Source organism: Struthio camelus, chromosome 15 (genome assembly GCF_040807025.1).
Source record: "Struthio camelus isolate bStrCam1 chromosome 15, bStrCam1.hap1, whole genome shotgun sequence".
Lineage (NCBI taxonomy): Eukaryota > Metazoa > Chordata > Aves > Struthioniformes > Struthionidae > Struthio > Struthio camelus.
In genome coordinates this window covers 7,647,026-7,665,503 of record NC_090956.1, presented here as the reverse complement: position 1 = coordinate 7,665,503, position 18,478 = coordinate 7,647,026, and the positions used below count along the sequence as shown (strand labels likewise).

Genomic DNA, 18,478 nt, shown 5'->3' with positions numbered 1-18,478 from the left:
TAAGATCCTGGGCTCCTTTTAATGTGATCATCATGGTTTTACCTCTGCACAAGATAGTACTATCTCTTTCTGCTGCTACATGGAAACGTGCACAAAGAACAAATCTGATCTCCTCTATAAATGGGCCAGTGAAAGGATTTATGCACCATTCAAGACCTCAAAACTGAATGTGATGCACAGACCTTGTGCAACCTTCTCAGCAGAAGGAATTTAACCCTTAGCAAGGTGACTCCACTTCTGAAGCAAGGCCACTTACCGCAAGAAAAACAAAAGCAATCAACAGCCAAACAAACCAACATGCCTTGCAATTATTTTCTTCTTTTCAGCAGCTCTTGGCTTCCACCAGCAAATGAATGGGTAACACAGTGTTAGGCTGTGCTTGCTTGAGGACTGAGGATTCAAAGGGCTGATTCAATTTTAGGCACCCATTGCCACAAAGCAGTAGGAGTGTTTAAGACTTCTTACACTGATCTGCTCCACACCCTAAAGCATGGTCAGCCATATGGGTGCTGTAAAAAAACTCTAAAGGTACAATTAGTTTCCATTAAAAAAAAGTCTTCACTTTTGTCCTGGAGTCCTGAAATGGCTGTGATACAATTAAAACCAACCAAAAAAAGAATGACAATGAGGAGTGGTGAGATGCACTTCTTCTGGGGAGTGTGGGCTGGTAATGCCCTTCTGGAAGGACCTCAGAGAGAGTGGTCACTTTTGATTACTACATAAAGTGAGTAATTCTCAGGAAAGATGAGTCCTTCCTGCCTGAATCATAGCAAAGGGGGAAAAATAACACACTCCAGAAAAGGAAAGCTGGACAGCCCTGAGATGCAGGGAGCCACCCAAGAGGCCACTGCGGAGAAGCTGCATGGAGCGAGCCATGAGCCCCACATGCTGCCCGGAGCAATTGCTCAGGTGCAGGAGGCAAGCTGGGACCACAGTGTGCCTCCTTCTGTGGCCACCCAGGGCTCCACTTGACACAACAGGTGGTGAGTGGCACTAATGACATACTAAAAACCTCTCTCTCAGCAAGAAGTCAGACTCCTCCAGTCTGTCAATCCTGATTCATCCAGATGCATGATACACAAGTGGTTCCTTGGGAGGTCTTGTCTTCATTGACATTTGTCCTGAATTTAGTTCTTGTTCGCCAGCCCATTGCACCAACAGAAGCCATGGCAGCAACAGAGTAAATTGCAGCCATCTGCTTGTCAGAAGTCCACAGGCACCAAAGCTGGCTTTGGGTTTCAGTCCTAAGGAAGCTGCACTTCTAAAAAGGTACACGCGGCTGAATGTCGAGAGGAACGACTGGGACAAAGCCCCAGGGGGGATGGGGCCTGGGCTTTGTGTACAACACTGGGGAAAACAGGAACAGCATTTGCCTTTCAGGAAGGAATGAGCCCGTTCTTCCCTGCTCTGCCAGCTATCTATGCGACAGACTGCATCAGTGCTCCTGCGGGTTTCAAAGCTCTGCACAGGGTTCCTAAAATCAGTGAGACAGCTCAAATACTTCATGTTCCACATGTGCTTAAATTCCTTGCTAAACTGATTTTGAAACAATAACATGGAGATCCTAGAGACACCTTGAACCCCTGCTTCTTCATAGAGACATATATGGTTACATTTAAACATAAGAATTTCTCTCTCCATGCTAATTCTCCAGAAAAACAGATTGGTTTCCATTACTATATATAGCACTAGGATTCTTGGCCTATTTTTTGTCCCTTTGCATCTGATTATTTTCAATAGAGTTCAAACTTTTTATGATATGCAGATTTTAAATAGAATACGACTTCTATTCATACAGACTTCCGTTATTAATAAACCCACAACAGCAACATATAATGTAGAACAATTTTATTCATACTGTAATTCTGTCCCATCATCCACTGCAAATATTACAATTATCTTTAAATTGTCAAGAATATCATTTTGTTCCACTTCAAGCATAGGAATCCTGATGTTAAATGGTTACAGTTTTCTTGAGATTGCTCATAACAGAACCATAATTCAAAGGTATTTTCCATGATCTATAAAGGTCTATAGCAAAGAATCTGTTCTCTGTGTGTGCCCAAGTAACTTTCTAAACAGTGAGGCTGACACTTGGTGTTCAACAATAAAATGTTTCTTGCGTATTATGCCAAACACTTGCAAGTTTTTACCAATGCAGCAACAGAAATGCAATAGGTAAAATAGCATACATGAGTGACTTAGAACTTTTAAAACTTTTTTTTTTTAAATTGCACAAGAGAATATAAAAACAGTGAAGCAAATCATGAGTTTTGCAAATGTGCATACATTTTATATATATATACACACACACATATATACGTGTGTGTGTGTGTGTGTGTGTATGTATATATACTCGGGGTGTCTATATAAATGTTTGTCTTCAAATTGCAAGGCTGAAAAATGTGAAAGTTCATATTTAACAACACATGCAAGAAGCATAACATAATCATAATAAATAGTAGCAACTAATATACATTGGAAAGACCACTGACAACATGCTGAAATAAATTAAGCAGCTCCAAGTGATGAGAGGACTTGGATTCTGAAGCTGAGAAGCAGTTAGCTGTGTAAAGACCTCTCTCGTGGGCAGATACTAGAATACTGGGACCCAAGAGCCCTCTTGGTGGGGGTCAATAGCAAAGTCCCAAGACAGTTTTTGTCAGTTCCAAAGAAGAGAGCACATTACATGTCAGTATGAGTTATTTTAGCCATGTTCTTAACCTAACACCTCTAGTTTCAAATGGAAGATTGCTGCCTTATTTCGTTACATAAATTTTGGCATGTAAAAGGTACGGAAAGCTCTTATTCATTCAGATAAAGAATGTTATCATAAAGAATATAGTTTTGCCACAAACGAGAAGTGGGCAGTGCTATTTGGGGTAGCTGAAATGCAGCGCTTTGCTGCTCTGCAAGCAAAGTAGTAGTTTTCCTTCAAAGGAAAAGTTTCCCCAAAGAATAATCAAAATGATCCTATCCTTGAGGGCTGCACAACAGAGTAAGGCCTGGACCTGCAAAAAGCTCCATTCAAGAGGAGCCCGCTGTCTCCATAGGGCAGCAACCAATGTCAATACAAGTGCACACACATGGAGGAGTCTAGGCACTAGGAATTTTTTGCAAGATCCTGGTACTTTTTCTTATGCAATGCATGTCTTTTGGAAGAGGGACATCATTTTGATGCATATATTTGCCTTTCAGAAAAACCAGGGCATATACAAAAACAAAGGCATATAAATTTAATTAAATGGACCTTATGCAAAAAGGGTCCTATCAAACTGCTGTTGATGCCTCTGATGTGCAGCCGGCACCATCTCTTCAGCATTTCATACAATATTCAGAGAAGTGGCTGAAGACACCCTGGTACAGAAGAATGTGCTTCAGACCCCATTTAATTCAGCAGAGAGTTCCCGTTGACTTTTAAGGGATCTAATGCAAACTCTCATTTTAAAAAGCTGAGGATAAAGAACTTAAGGTCCTCAAGGCTCCATTAAAATTCTTACAAAACATAATCCCTTGAAATCTTCTCCTAGAAGACTGAACTGGAGCAGACTGTTTGGCTTAGTATATCCTCAATGTCACAAACCCAACTTGGACAGGCTTGCAACAGGGAGGAACATGGCCCCCTGTATCTAAGCCACAAACAAAATGACCAAAAGCCTTACTTCTCCTTGACATATTGGAATGATCAAAACCTTCCTCTAACCTTCCCTTTTAAACCATGCAACTGTCAGTAACCGTGTGGGATTTCAGAAACTTCCAGTACATAATCAGTGAAAAGTCTTTTAAAAGTGACAGGCAGAGGGACATAACTTTATCCAAGGAGCTTGACAAAAGGTGAATAAGACCAACTTTAAAGAAAGTGTAAAATAATGAGGAAATAGAAATTCGTATGTATTTTAAATAGTTAAAAACACAGTTTAAGCTATTTGATCCAGCAATAGGTAAAAATCTTGCCTGCAAGCCAAAAGCCTAATCTTCCATGAACAGTTCCCCAAAGCTAGTCTTATCCAAACAGTTGTCTTCCTGCTTAAATGATACATAAGATTTGAACTGACATCCAGTGCATGACATAAACAGAAAAACACACATAAAATGCACACTTTTTTTTCCTTCATAAAGCTATGGAGCTGCACAGCGCAAATTTAAGTGCACAAGGTCACACAAAGGCAGCTATCCAAAAGGAATCATTTAGACAGTGAGCGAAATGAAACTGTTGTATCTCTGAATGTTTCTCTTGAGGATTTCAGAACAAGGACCGAGCACTCGTTCAAAGCGGGGACGATCTAGCTTTACACACTTCAGGGGTCCACGTGCCACCACTGTAGCAGCCCGGGGCCGATTGAGCAATAATGCTATCTCACCTGGAAACAGGGATAAATATGCTGTCACACATTCTGTGCTTCGTTTTTGGAAGGGTGTATATTCTAGTCACCATACAGTTGCTTTGACTGTAAAATATATTCTTTTATATTTATCTTGATAGACACTTTACATAATTCTGTTGACAGAACAAATGCATTACACATGCATAATGCATGCGTGTAAAATGCCTTTGAAAACAAACGTATTCAGAATGTTTTGCTGATTCCGGATCTGTCTCCTGTCAGTTACACTGGTGTAAACCAAGGAATAGTTTCAGCTTCAGTGAAATCTCTCCATACTGCTGAAAGCAGAAGCTGACCTATGCATAACCTCCTTGTTCATTAAAGAGCAGAAAACCAATTGAGAGAGTAACTACTTTTATCAATTCCATTTGCCTGTCTTTCTGAACCATGCTTTTATCACCTTGAATTTTCTTACCAAAATAATCTGATGGACCAAGTCTTCCAACTTCTACGTACTCCTCATTATCAGATCTGCGCTGAAGAACTGAAGCTGTTCCCTGGGAACAAAAGCGTAGAAAGTTAGCTTGCTTTGCTTAAACAAGTTATGCCATTAAAAAGTATCGAATCCAGAGTATTCCCTCTTGCAGGACATCTGTCACAATCCGTCAGTTCTGCTAAAAGAGAAGCAACAATCTCAGTCATTTTCTCACATATGAATGAAAGGAAATAAGGAATTAAAAAAACACATCAGTACAGCAATATTGATTTCACTTTTACGAATGCAGCACTGTTTGGATGCAGACAGATTCTGCTCCCACAAAAGTCAAAAGGAACAGGATAGAACTCCACATCCACTATTTAAATAATGCACATCATGTGTGTAAATGCATTAATTAATATGGTTTAAAAGTATATTATGAGTGGATGTAGAACCTTACAAGAGATACAGAAAAGATTTGCATCATGAGGAACCAAAAGGTAATTTTCCCAGTCATTGTCTTGGGATATAATTTTGTGAGATAGTGACTAGAGTTTATTCCTAACCGGATCATTCACTGGATCTCTGGCTGAGATTGTTGATAAAGGGAGCTTTTAATGCTTGCCGCAACAGAGGGTTGTTTTTTTTAGTGGCTTTGCCTGCTCGTGGCCTTTAGTGATCTGGACACCTGTGAGTCAGTCGCTTGAGAGATGGAATGTGTCTTGTCTACATTACCGTTAATAACTGCAGTACTTGGCACATGCTAATACTTGTCAAAACTCAGTAACACTCTATTTAAACCTTCAAAGAGGTTTTACATACAGAAATATTCTAACCTGGAGGAACCCTTAAATTATTTGTGGCATAAACTTTTTGTAGATACAGAAGGTATCTGCTTTTCTGCAAAAAAACCCAAAGACAATAACATATGAAATTATCTTCAGAGTCCAAACCAAAAGCACAGGCAGAGGCAAAATGTTAATGTATTTTGATTTTTAACTGAAATTAATAAGACTTTTTAAAAGCTAACAAATAGAGTAGAGAGCCATTTTTTGTAAAAAGCCTGACGCTAATGCTGCAAGAAGAGTGCAGGAATAAAGGAAGTATTTAAGTGTAATCGGAGAGCATCAATAATGTTTGTTTAAGATTTTTGGTTTGGAAAGTAATGCCTGTGGGGCTGAACCTGCCCCAACCACAACCGGGAAGGGCAGAAGACTCAGTGACGTCTCCTGTACTTGGAAGACTGATGCCAGCCACTGGAAAATACCACAGGGCATCCCAGCACACAGCATCTTCCACTGCTTGGCTCCTCTGCCCTCAGCACCTACAGCCACATCAGCATCACTCTAAGCTGGAGCAAAACCCTCCCTCCAGGGCAGAGTACTGAGCGCAGATCAGCCAGCTGCAAGCACTCTGCAGCCTCCTTGGGCAGAGAGAAGTTTGTGTGCCCCAGGTGATGGCTGGAGGGCTTGAGGAGATGCTGAGTACCTTCAAACACCTTGGCTTCAATGCAGTAAAAAGGCGCTCAGCACCCTGCAGAACCCTCCCTTTCCCCTTTGCATTGTGTTTAAATACACCCTGTAGATTCCTAAACATTGTCATTGAGTTTCAAATCTGAACGGCAACGCCAGGCTACTTTGGGTCGGATTCTTCCTTTTCAAGGATGGGGGGGCAGGCAGGGGGCAGAAATGACCAACAGCAGTAGAATATCCAGTGTAACATAGTAAATTATCCTAGTTTGCTTTCTTCTGAACAAGCACTACCAAGACGCTGTGATACTGTTTCATTCATATCACATCCTATTTCATAACAGGGCTATTTTTAAGCCCATACACTTCATGAATTGCTGGAAACTAGGTTAAGCTATAACTGCTACCTTTACATGTTATACAAATGAAGAGGTAAATCTTATTTCTGATCATGCCAACAACCAGACCCGAAACTCAAATAATGTGCAAGTTTTGTTTGATACATGCTAAGCATCTGATGATTTTTATATGCAGTTGGATGTTTATCAAATTAATTTGACACACTGAAAGTTATATCTTCTCCGTTTGCCCATTACGAGTAACCTGTGCTTAGTATAAACTACTAGATATCAAACTGCCAACACGTTACAATGGTCACGAAAATTTACTGTTCCACCCCATTAGCTATATGCCATATCATTACTACAAAAATCCTGAATAAACATCAGGGCTGCAAATCCTGGTCCATTTGAAAACAATGACAAAACTCTTCTTGGCTTCAAAGCTTTCACTATCAAAATGCCAGAAAGCTGATGGCCTAAGATTCAGAAATGTGTGTTAGGCACAACTTGCATAAGCAAGGGCACCTGAGCTGAGAGAGCACAGTACAAGATCAGTTTCCAGTTGTTCAAAGATAAACCAAACATGACGGGGGAAGTTGGTTTTGGTCTTTTTTTTTCTTTACTATTAAAACATGATCATGCACATAAAATTGTCTGCAGCAAGTGTAAGGCTATCCACAGAAGTAACTCAAAAGAGGACTGAATGTGAGAAAGTGATTCGGTGCCTGTTAAGTTTCCAGCAAAAATTCCTTATCCTTGATATAAGTAAATTTTTTAGCCAAAGCTGCTGTTTTCCAAGATCTTCCAGTAAATCTGCAAGGGGTCAAAAATGCAAAGGTAGAGTAATGAGTTTTGTTATTCACACTTACTGCAACAGTTTTCAGAATAAACATTCATACATAAGCAGCATTCTTGGAATATCTCACGTAGGGAATAATGACCGTATCAATCTCTGTCTTGCCAAACTTCAGATCAGGTGCAGCTCACAGGCCTAAACTGATGCTGTTCTTATTGCTTGTGCAGTGTAGACAGAATCAGCTTCAAAATCACTTCCAGCCCCTGTTGTCCCCTCAGTCCCCATCTGGAGCCTGGCAAAAACCTAACCCCTTGACTCAAATAGCTGTCTGTTCATCTGTGTCTCCATTCTCTTTCCCAAAACTGTTTTTTAAACTTTTATTACAGATGTTTTATTATATAAAACAAAAAAATCCCCAAAGCAATCACATTGACCACCCAGGTCAAACACATAAAGGAGGCAATTCCCCACTGCCCATCCTGAGCATGATGCCGCAGAGATAATCACAATATAAAGCAATATTGCTTTCATCTCCTCTAGTGTCAGCTTTTATTGTGGCTAATATTTTTTGACAGGGTCCATATGATACAGGACTTCAATAAGTCAAGTTTTCTGAAGCAATTTCTTCCACTGTTCCACTACGGTCGGCCTTTTTAATCCAAGAAACACCATGATATCTGTTGGAGAAGGACAGATGTGTCTGGCCTCCACAATAAACACTTAGCTTGGCAGGATAAAGCAATGCATATTCCAGATACATATTTTTCCACTCTTGTTTTAACAGTCACATAGGCTTTTCCCGTTGCCCAGTGAGAACAGGTCTATCACGGAGCAAAAGAAGTTTCCTGAAACCCTGACATCAAGCACCCAGATGTAAGAACTGATTACGCAGTTTGGCCTCGCATTGCAAAAGTCGCCAACTCCAGAAGTACATCCTGGAGTATTGTCAGAGTGACCTTCACGGGAAGACTGTCCACACCATTAAACAAAGAAGACGTATTTATAATTATCTGTCTGTATCACCTTCACTTCATGAATCTTACCTCTGGAAGCCAACACTGTTCTAACTGCATTAGAGGAGAAGTCCGATTGTACGTGAACAGTGTAACCGAGGCAAAAATAGAATAATAAAGACACCACCACTTATTATCCATATACTTAATGAAGAATTATCCATATATTTAATGAAGTCAAACTAAACGAATCGGGTGCTAACCCCTACCCTTGCTCCCACTGCCAGTTTCATGGCTATATTCCATTTCAGTTTACTTGTCATATCTTTCTAATAGTTTTTGAGCTTTCTATTCTTTCCGTGCTTTAGCAAACCTGACCACATATAAATGATATGACTGAATAAATATGAGCCCTGTCCTGGGAGGTATGGCTATTATCTAGTAGGGATTCAGATGGCTCTCTCTCACCTCCTAAAAGCATTTGTTCTCAGTGGGAAAGATCTCCTCTTCAGTGGCATACAGAACTTGGCAGGATCAGTCTCAGTGGAATAAGCTGTATAAGCCTAGATTTGCAGGATCAGGCTACTTAGTGCTGCTCTATTTTAAAAAGCGTCTTGTACATTGATGGTTATTTCAGCCTCCTACACCTCGGAGCAAAACCTTCAGAGCACAGGCTCAAGCACTGTGAAGAAGTTTGACACCATTTAATAAATCAGCACTTTGTGAGGATATGAAACTGCAAGCAGATAGGCATGTCCTTCTCCTAGCAGACATTTGGGAGTGAAATGATGATCCTGTAGATCCAGGAATATTCCCTTTCAGTCACTGAGGAGTGTGTGTATTCCCAGGAACTGATATCATTAACCTTCTCTCCTCTCCTCCAAGTAAATACAGGCATCTTATTGCAAAAACAACAAGAGTAGCAGCTCCAAAAGCAACGTGCCATCACCACCTACCTCCCATCCTCACCCCATGCACCTGTCCACTCCCTCTGCAAAATGTCACGGGCGCAGAGGATTTATTCATTTCTTTCAAATGCATCAGCAGTTTGTATTGTAAAAATTTATAGCCTGGATATGGTACCATAATTTAAGATGTAACAAATAAATTAAGTTTTATAATCCACGAGCTCCCATCCTCTCCCACGTAATGAGATTTTGACAGATGTTTCACTTTTAAACTATCAGACCGTATGGAGGAGTTAGACATCCTAGTGTTAAACACAGTAGCCCATCTGGATCAACATTACCATTTCTAGGCCTGATCCTGCATGTCCTTATGAGCATGAATTGCTCCAGGAGACCTATTTTTATATGTATGCGTGAATCCTGGGGCCAGGAGTTGGCCTAAGTAGCCTAGCTAAAAAAGACAGGTGTTCAACAAGGTGGTAACAAGGCTGTAATTCTTCCTCTATTTCAGTAGCGGAAGCTCTGTGGATCAGATGGGATTACGTATTCCAGGGCGGTACAACAAGGCAAAATGTGCCAGCCAGTCATGGATCCTTGTCACCACTCTGGTAGGATGGGCTGTAAAGTACAGTACGGCAGTTTAGTAGGGACAGTAGGTGGAAAGGGAAATTGAGCACTGTTTTTCTAACTTTTTGGTTTAAAAGTCAATCTTGTCGATGTTCCCTTTTCACTGGTTTAACCTCTCATCTTAGAGACAGCAAATAGTAAAAAATATAGTGAGGCTCCCTCTATAATAAGAGACATTTATTACTATTAAGAAGTGAAAAATGTGTATTTATTCTGTCATAGTTGTATGTAATGATTGTATGTAATGACAATTTCTACATCCTCTTGATGCGCTAGGTATACAAAATACATTTCTAACTCTTATAGACATGAATTTTGATTTTTATAGGCAAGAAGTTACTATTTCTATTTCCAATTCTTATTTATTTATTTACTTTCTTAAAGAACAGCAGGGAAGACAGTTTTTTCCCTATGCCCTCCAAATGTTACATTTCTATCCTAGGTTTGAGCTTTTTCTAGCCTATTTTCTTTTCCTTTGCACAATCCACTAGAGAAGAGCAAAGCAGTCTATAGAATCAGAGATGAACAAGGTCAGGCCTATCCATCTGCTATTGCTATTAACTCTATCAATTGCTATTATGAGCATACCTTTGCTCTTTATCACTTTAATCCACACACTGCATAATTCACACAATCAAAAGATAAGTTTCTCCTCACTTCTCAGTAACACAAGCCCTCGTTATACGTTGCTATTAAATCTTTGCTAAGTTAACTGCAAAAGACTAAGGAAGAAGCTGTGAAGTGGTATGGAACCGTTCCTGTACATATATGAAATCACATTGGACTCAATGTAAAGACTCCTACTGGTTTTAATGGGAGCTGTAGCAGATCTGAAATGAATTAAAAGGTCTTTCACATAGTATGATTCTGAGAGTATTTTATTTAATTGTAGGCAAGACAAAGTTTGTGCAAGGTTTTTTGTTTTTTTATTAGACCACCTAGTATAGCTAGAAAACGGAGAAAGGCTCCTGGGCACACAAGCCTTTCTTCAACTTGTCTTTTTCTCCAGATATACCTAATAAAAGACACTATTTACTTATCAACAAATGCTGTCTGGGCAATGTTCTTACACTGCCATAGTTACAACAATTCTAGCACCTGATTTTATCATATCTGCCTGCTTCCTGGATAATGCAAATGATTAAGCCATTCACAGAGTGTCTCCAAATCATTAGCTTAAATTAAGGAATGCCAAAAGCTATAGCTCTTGATGCTACAAAAATCCTGGAAATAGTGATTTTCTAGTGAATCTTACAGACCTGCTAAGATCTGTCAGCTCATGTTTCACCTTCCTCTTCTTAAATCAGTTTGCCTGTCTTTGACGCGAAACCTCTAACAAATTTGGTCCAGTTCTGCAAACTTTACTTTTGTAACTACCATTTATGATGTGCCTGTTATTATTTATGCGAGTAAGGTCTACAAAAAAAAAACCTTTGAGTTTGCATTATCTGAAAAAGTGATTGTTGTTTGATTAGGTCATCTCTAGCTAGTGAATTCTTTTCTTCATCCATTAGGGTTCACTGTGGATTACAGTGGCAAGACAAGACTATGCCTAAGTCAAAAATGGCAGCTACTGACAGTTTTTAAAAACAAATACGCAACGTTTACATATTCCTTTTTTTTAATTTGGGTGGGACTCCAGAAATTTTGAGTGCCACTGAGTTCAGCAGATTTTCAGCAAGCCAGCACCTTGGGATTCAACAGCACAATGTCAAATGAGCTCAAAAGGCAGCTTTACAGTAATAATGGGAACATCGTGATTCCCATATAATCTTCTGGAGAGAAAACAGTGGTTCAGAAAGTGCCTTTATACCGAAACAACTGGAGTGACAATATATATGATTATCGTTACATAATCAGTCTAACGTTTTAATATGAATGCCTAGTATTCTTATCGGCCACAATTCTCAACAACACTAATGCACACTGCAACCTAGCAAAGGTGGAAAGCAAATTAATCTGGCACAAATCCTATACATTAGCCGTACAGCCAAGCTTGATATCAAGTAACATGCAGTTTGCTGTGTATAGCACTTATACCACACCTGCATAAGACTACTGCATGTATTTCTAAACTTCCACCACTTCTGCTGTCCAGGTGCATATATATCAGCTTAGAAACAACATCCACACCCAAGAAAGAGAGGCACAAAGCTGTCTAGAATAGTCACCAAAATAGCCCAAAACATAAAGGTACTTTTAAAAATGGCAATCAATCATAAACCAAGTGTAGCTTAAAACAGCAGAAACAACTGAGCCACAGGGCATTTCCTAGGGATATACAAGAGGCCAGGGTTAAGGCCCAGACATGACTACGCCCAGCCAGTCATTAACCACCCGGAAATGCCTTTGCTTGATCATTTACTATTTAAAATCATAGACATTTGACATGGGAAGACCTTTTAGATCATTTTGTTCATCCTCCTATCACAGTATCTGAGACAATCTTCCCCTTCAGCGTTTCCTTGATGCAGTCTGCATTAAACCTATGCTATACCCAAATGTACTCCCCGCGAAGCAAAAGAAGTGTTATTATTAGATGGAATAAGACAAGATTCAGGCTGAGAGAGACCTGTAAACTTAGTGCAAAGCCAAAAGAAGCAAAATACACTGTATCAATTGCAATCTGCCTCATGCTCGTATGAAGAGATGCCTACAACACTCAAGTGTTTCTGCTCAGAGTTCTCTCTCATGAATAAGTCCCACTCCTCACAAAGAATACAAATTTGGGAATTTTTGTTAAACCCTCTTTTGTTGAAAGGCTCTTCAGAATCAAAAAGTTGAGCTTTATAGTCTTCTGACTTCAAAATGTTGCCCTTGAGCCACAGCACCAGAGCTAACATCAGGTGTGATCATGCAGGTATCTGACACCCGCACACCCACGTGTTAGGGGGCTCCAGACTGCACCAGGAGTCGCAAAGCCCTGGGAGCAGCACGGAGGGGAGGATGCCAGGGCGGCCTCTGGGCTTCCCAGACTCTGTGCCACGCTACTCCCAGGCATCTTTCACATTATACCCCTTGCCAGCTGGGACTGGGAAGCCTGGGACATACTTCCCAGCCTGGCAGCAAGGAGATGGTGACACAGGGGTAATGATACCACTCTCAGTCACGGGAGGAGCCCCTTCGCCTGGGGTGTAATCCTCCACGGCTAGTTAATCTGGCTTAATGCCCAGGTGCTGCTGGCAGAAAGCTGCAAAGTGGTTGCACCACTGCCTGGCTTTTGGGGTCTATTTGCACTTTTATCTTTACATTGGTCTAAAATTTTACTTGCCCCTCTTTTTTTTTGACATATTCAGTCTACCTGTTGTAGTGGTGATAAAAAGCAGACCCACTCAGTAAAGGTGGTCTCAGATGCTGGATTTTAATGAATCATCTCAGTGATACTTGGCCTTGACTAATCAGTAGCTTCTGTGGGAAAACAACTGAATTAATATTCATCCTGGTGCCAGATTTTAAAGACTGTCTGTGCCAAACGCTGTGGATTATTGGCAACAATGCACTGTTTTCCTCCCTCAGACATGTCAGTGTACAAAGCAATAAAAGTCACAAAGGAAAAAAAATGTTGCATTTTAGAGATTCTTTCTTTCTACAAAGCTAGCCATTATCTTTACTCTCTCTGAAGCCAGGAAATGTCCACTGAGTCAACATAAAAGTGACTCTATAATGGGTTATTCATCAACTGTTCATATTTGTGACTGACCTTACAGTTATCATGTCTTGGAAGCAGACAGTGCAGAATGCTACCACCTACAGAATGGGCAGTGTTGAATGCAAGAGAGAGAAAACAAGAAAACAGTGCTGAACCTCCTTCACCCTACCCACAAAATCCTTTCTGGTGAAAATCGTTTTTAGTTGTTAATGTTGTTTTACGGCCCAATTACTCCTACCACCATCTGCTTCTTTGTGAAAACATTCTGTAGATACTGAAGTAACCAGACCAAGCAAAAGTCGGAGACAGACATCATAATTAAAGTCTCATAACTAATGCTGTGACCAGGGCTGGGCTAGCAGCTGCGGCCAGCTAGGGCAATAGCTTCTGAGCAACAAATAAAACTTTGAGCAAACTGTGAAGAGAAGGGAGTATGTCACGGAGATAAAGAAAATCCCTCAAGGAAAGCAACTCAGAGGTTGTTTTCTTTAAGTCCTCTCGGTGAATCTTGTTCATTCAAAGGACTGAATTTTGTGATTCTGAAAATCAGAAGAAAAAAAACGTTCCCTCCAAATTGTCTCTTCCTGAAGAATTTGCAGAGACAGCCTTGCACATTCCACAAAATCTGCACTATAAAGCTAACGGCCGAGCCCTCGGGGGCATATTCTTTCAGTAAATCTGTAAAAATCTCAACAGTATCTTTGCAGAGCAAGGATAAAAGCCATCCCAGTAAGAGATAGTTTTAACATGACCCAGAGAAAGGGATGAACTTTACCAGAGGTTAGGAAATTCTCCAGTTTTCTTCCACCAGGTAGGACATCAGTATGTTTCCAGTTGTTTATATCGCAGTATTTTTGTGTAAACACAGAGACATGTTACTCAGGTGAGCCTAAGGACAGAACTCCTAGCTCCTGAGTGCAGATGCCTTTAATTTTAGTGTAGATGTAATGTGCCTGGGGCCATAATGTTCTTGGTCATGTTCAGTAAGTAGTCTGAATCAGGGCTTGTGAGCTGAATCTTCAATGCCAAAAGAGTTGGTAAGAATCCTGAGAACCTCCTGAAAACCTTGAGGGGTAAACAGCCGATGCGGCCATCTTTACTCACCTAGAAAGATATTTCATTACCTGGGAGCCTCCACTGCTTCTAGTGTAGTATGGTGCTACTGAACAAGACTAAGGAGAGAAGAGTCACAGTATAAACGACACCTTAAAGCATGTACCAGCTAAATAAAAAGCCACAGGCTGCTCTGAGCGTGAAGAAAATCTTAACAGCTACCACTGTGATTTTTGTGCAAATTCAAACAGAGCATGTATATATGAAGAATGAAACTACCAATTATTAACACTTGGTTTTACATCTGTGCACACCAAACATTCCCCCAGTTTTCCACATATCCGATAGCGGTAAGAGGCCAGGGTGTGTCAGTATTCCCAGCATAAACTTCAATTTTATGGGTTTACAAATCAGATGTTTTAAATTACAGCTGAATGAGACCGAAGACTCCTACACAAGTTGTCATGTCATAAGGGAACTGGGGAAAAATTCATACAAATCTGTTGCACTGGGCATAGCATGTGCAAAAGAGAGCTTATGAGAACTTTGAGAATAGCATTGCTATATTGCATCTTCCTACTGTTTTTGCTTTACAACCTAAGTTTACCAATCTCCCACTGACATACAGAATAGCATAAAAAGCCCTTACATACCTCCCGATACTGGCATAAGCAATGTTCTCAGTCACAGCGTTCTGGAAGATCCGCTAGCATATCACTCCTCAGCTGCCATTTTAGTCCTGTGGGACTGCTGATAGCATCATTCCTGAGAAAATTTTTATTTTACAGCTAAGGATCAGCAGTTCTAGGGCTACTTTCCAAGAGAAGACAAATCCTTTGAACTACATAGCCAAAGAAACTGCAAGTATTCCTTTAGCCAGTAAATAATCCTGGATTTTTATTATTCGCCAATCTTTGATTTGTGAAAGACTATTATACAAAAACAAGGGAAGAAATAAACAAATTTCTGCCAGCAATACAAAGTGAGAATGACTTCCACGTAAGCTGCAGTAGAAAATAACGCTTATCATTTTTGAGTAGTAAAATATAGCGTAAAGAGAAAAGGACGATCAGCTGATTTGTTAGCTTGGGAATCTGGCCACAGGGCTAACATTTCTTCTCTGCCTTAGACATCCTGCAAGCGAACCCATAAAAGCCCAGACCTTCAAGGTGCCTAATTCCCACTGACTATTTTCAGTAGGAATTAAGAACTGCCGTAAGTCTTGTGCCTAAGCTTCAGAACGCAACAGGTAACATGGAGGTTGCTCCATGCGCCTCATTACACAAGTGCAGTGAGGACAAACGCAGTGAAGAGCGTAAGGTGTTTTAAGACAGAGAGATAAGCACTTCAGAGAAAATAAGACGGTAAAAAGGTTATGTACTATATACCACAGTAATAATAATTCTCAAAATTATTTGGTCACATGTTTACATAAGCCACAAGCATGTGCCAACTGAGGTGAGAATTTTTTTCCATAACACAATGTTGGAAGTTTACACTGCTGTCACATTGTTTTCCTACCCATTAGGAAGGAATTACCTTCCTACCCTTACCCATTTCCTACCCTTCATTTTCATAATACAACAGATAGTTGGTCAGAATGCTGTCAGAGAAGGATGATGCAATAGGAGTTAATTCTGAGTGTGGACCAAAGATTGAGTCATTACTGGGTTTGACAGTATATTTTTTAACTGCACATTTTTAAACTATTCTACACTATTCTTCAATCTTTGAGATCATAGCAACTCATAGAATTTACATACAGTTGTCCTGGTTTCTGCCACAAAAGAGGAATGAAATCTGCAAAGTTCTAAAATAGACCAGAGATTTGGGCTAATCTGGAGTTTTACAAAATTGTTATGGAAATGAACCATTGTAGGCCACTTCTCAGATTTCAGGTTTTGCTGAATTTCCCCTAGGTGAGTGCACTGCAGTGATTATCAGTGGGGCTGGGGAAAGCGGTAGAAGGAAGGAAGGGCCAAAAGCTGCAGTTGACTGACAGGTCTGCTGTCACTGAGTGGGAAGAAGGGGAGCAGCCAGTCACTTTCTACGAAACATTGGCCCTTTCTGACAGAGGAGAGATGGATATGCTTAAGTCTGCATTGTGCAGTTTGATCCACTGCTCACTGAAATCAACGTTAAGGTGAACTTAATTTCAGTAAGACCTGGACTAAGCCTGCATTTTAGAACCCTTGACTCAGCAAAGCACTTTACCTCCATCCCTGTTCAGGATGGCACACAATCACATGCCTGGCTTTCTATCTTTGACCTCAGTTGGATATTATAAATACCACCCTGAACATAGGTGAACTTCGGGCCAGTGGAAATGCTATTGCTTGAACACAACTAGGTGATATCAAGAAAACTGAATCTACCCTTCCTGTAACAGCTCTACAGGAATTAATTCCTCTGCAGCTAGAAATAAGCAAAGCACAGAGCCCTTAGGTACTGCTGGCTTTGTTTATTAGGTATATTTTGTTTATTAAGTATATTAGGAGCTGCTGTAGACTGCCTTTGACAAACATATTCAGTACCAACAAAATCCATGTAACACTAAGCAGTTCAGATTGTAGCCTTTGAAACTCCTTTTCTAGACAACATTCATCTTCCTAATTAATAATTAATCACATTGTGTTTTTAAAGAGATTATCAGGTGTGATAGCAGAGTGTGCCTAAGGCAGTGACTTCATTAACCATACGGAAGAAGTTTACTTTGTAGTTCTGCTGCCTGTTGTAGGGGTAGGTGCCAAAGGGGTCTCTCTTGGGTTAGAATGTCAAAGAGCAACAATTTAAAGCAGGAAACAATTGGGCTATTATTTTTCTTTTTTTTCTTTTCTTTCTTAAAGAGCTTTTAAATCATAAATCTTCAGATGCTTGTTGTGCGATTTAAGACCCAAGTCTACTTTTCCCACAAAAAGGCCCAATCTTGTAAAGAGCAGAGCACCCTTCCCAGTTACACCCAGGATCTTCCTATGTTAGCTGAAGTTACCATGGTGCAAGTAGTTTACAAACGCTGTTCCACCTAATAGGGCTTTGAACTGCATTTGTGCAGAGACGCTCCATAGCGTGCCAAGAGCGTCAGGCAGGGTTGGAAACACTGATTTCACCTACAGGACAGTATCTCAAGTACGCTTTCAGCAGCCACAAGAACTCACAGTGGATCCTGCCCAGACTGGAACCAGTTTGTGGCCCTGACCTGAAATGTCAACAGCAGTGGGAAAGAACCCCCAGCAGGTGCAAGAGTCTTCTGAATGTGATCATGCAAGAACAGTGCTGAAGAAATAACCATTACCAATTAATTTGATTCATTTCTGTCCATCAGGCAGCTCTGTGCATTAGTTTTGAGGAATTTCTGCACGATCAATGAAAATTTTCTGTTATTTTCCAATTTTGCAATTCCCATTGCCTGCTTTCAGTACTAATGGGTATTTTATATATTTTCACACGAGGCTTTTGCTCACTTTCATAAAGTGTCATTAGGATTATTCCCACTGAGGAGGAAACATTTGCACAGGATGGGTAGCACTCTGCCCACAGAATGGCAGTGAGTCTGATAATACAGACAAAACTAAAAATTAGGGGCCCTGGCTCTGCCTCCCTTCCTAACCAGCAAAATAATAATAAAGAAGACAAGTCCTAAACTTTTTCAAAGTGCACTTCACAAAGGATTTGAAGAGGAAAGTGGAACTAACCTCCCCCTCCCCCTAGCAATTTAACACTAATCTACAATGTTAAAACTTATTTTTTAAGGTTTTAGAAAAAAAATTCTAATGTGAAACTGCTTGATACAATGGGTCCATTTTTCCTTCAGTTTTCTCCTGTGAATTATCTTCTATTTTTAGGTCTTTTATTTTTAGGCTGCTGCATGTTACTGCTGGG

The 18,478-nt window shown here is 40.3% G+C and overlaps 1 protein-coding gene across 2 annotated transcripts in view; it reads right to left on the bottom strand.

The window, feature by feature from the left end:
- Positions 1 to 1,833: 1,833 nt before the first annotated feature.
- The window catches only part of PRKAR1B (protein kinase cAMP-dependent type I regulatory subunit beta), a 106,667-nt gene continuing 90,022 nt past the window's right edge, over positions 1,834 to 18,478 (bottom strand). For both annotated transcript variants that reach the window (XM_068909058.1, XM_068909057.1), the window contains exons 10-11: positions 4,801 to 4,882; positions 1,834 to 4,361 (exon numbers count right to left, since the gene is read on the bottom strand). In XM_068909058.1, the coding sequence (XP_068765159.1) occupies positions 4,189 to 4,361; positions 4,801 to 4,882 (255 nt within the window). In that variant the 3' untranslated portion in view covers positions 1,834 to 4,188. The remainder of the gene's footprint in view (positions 4,362 to 4,800; positions 4,883 to 18,478) is intronic.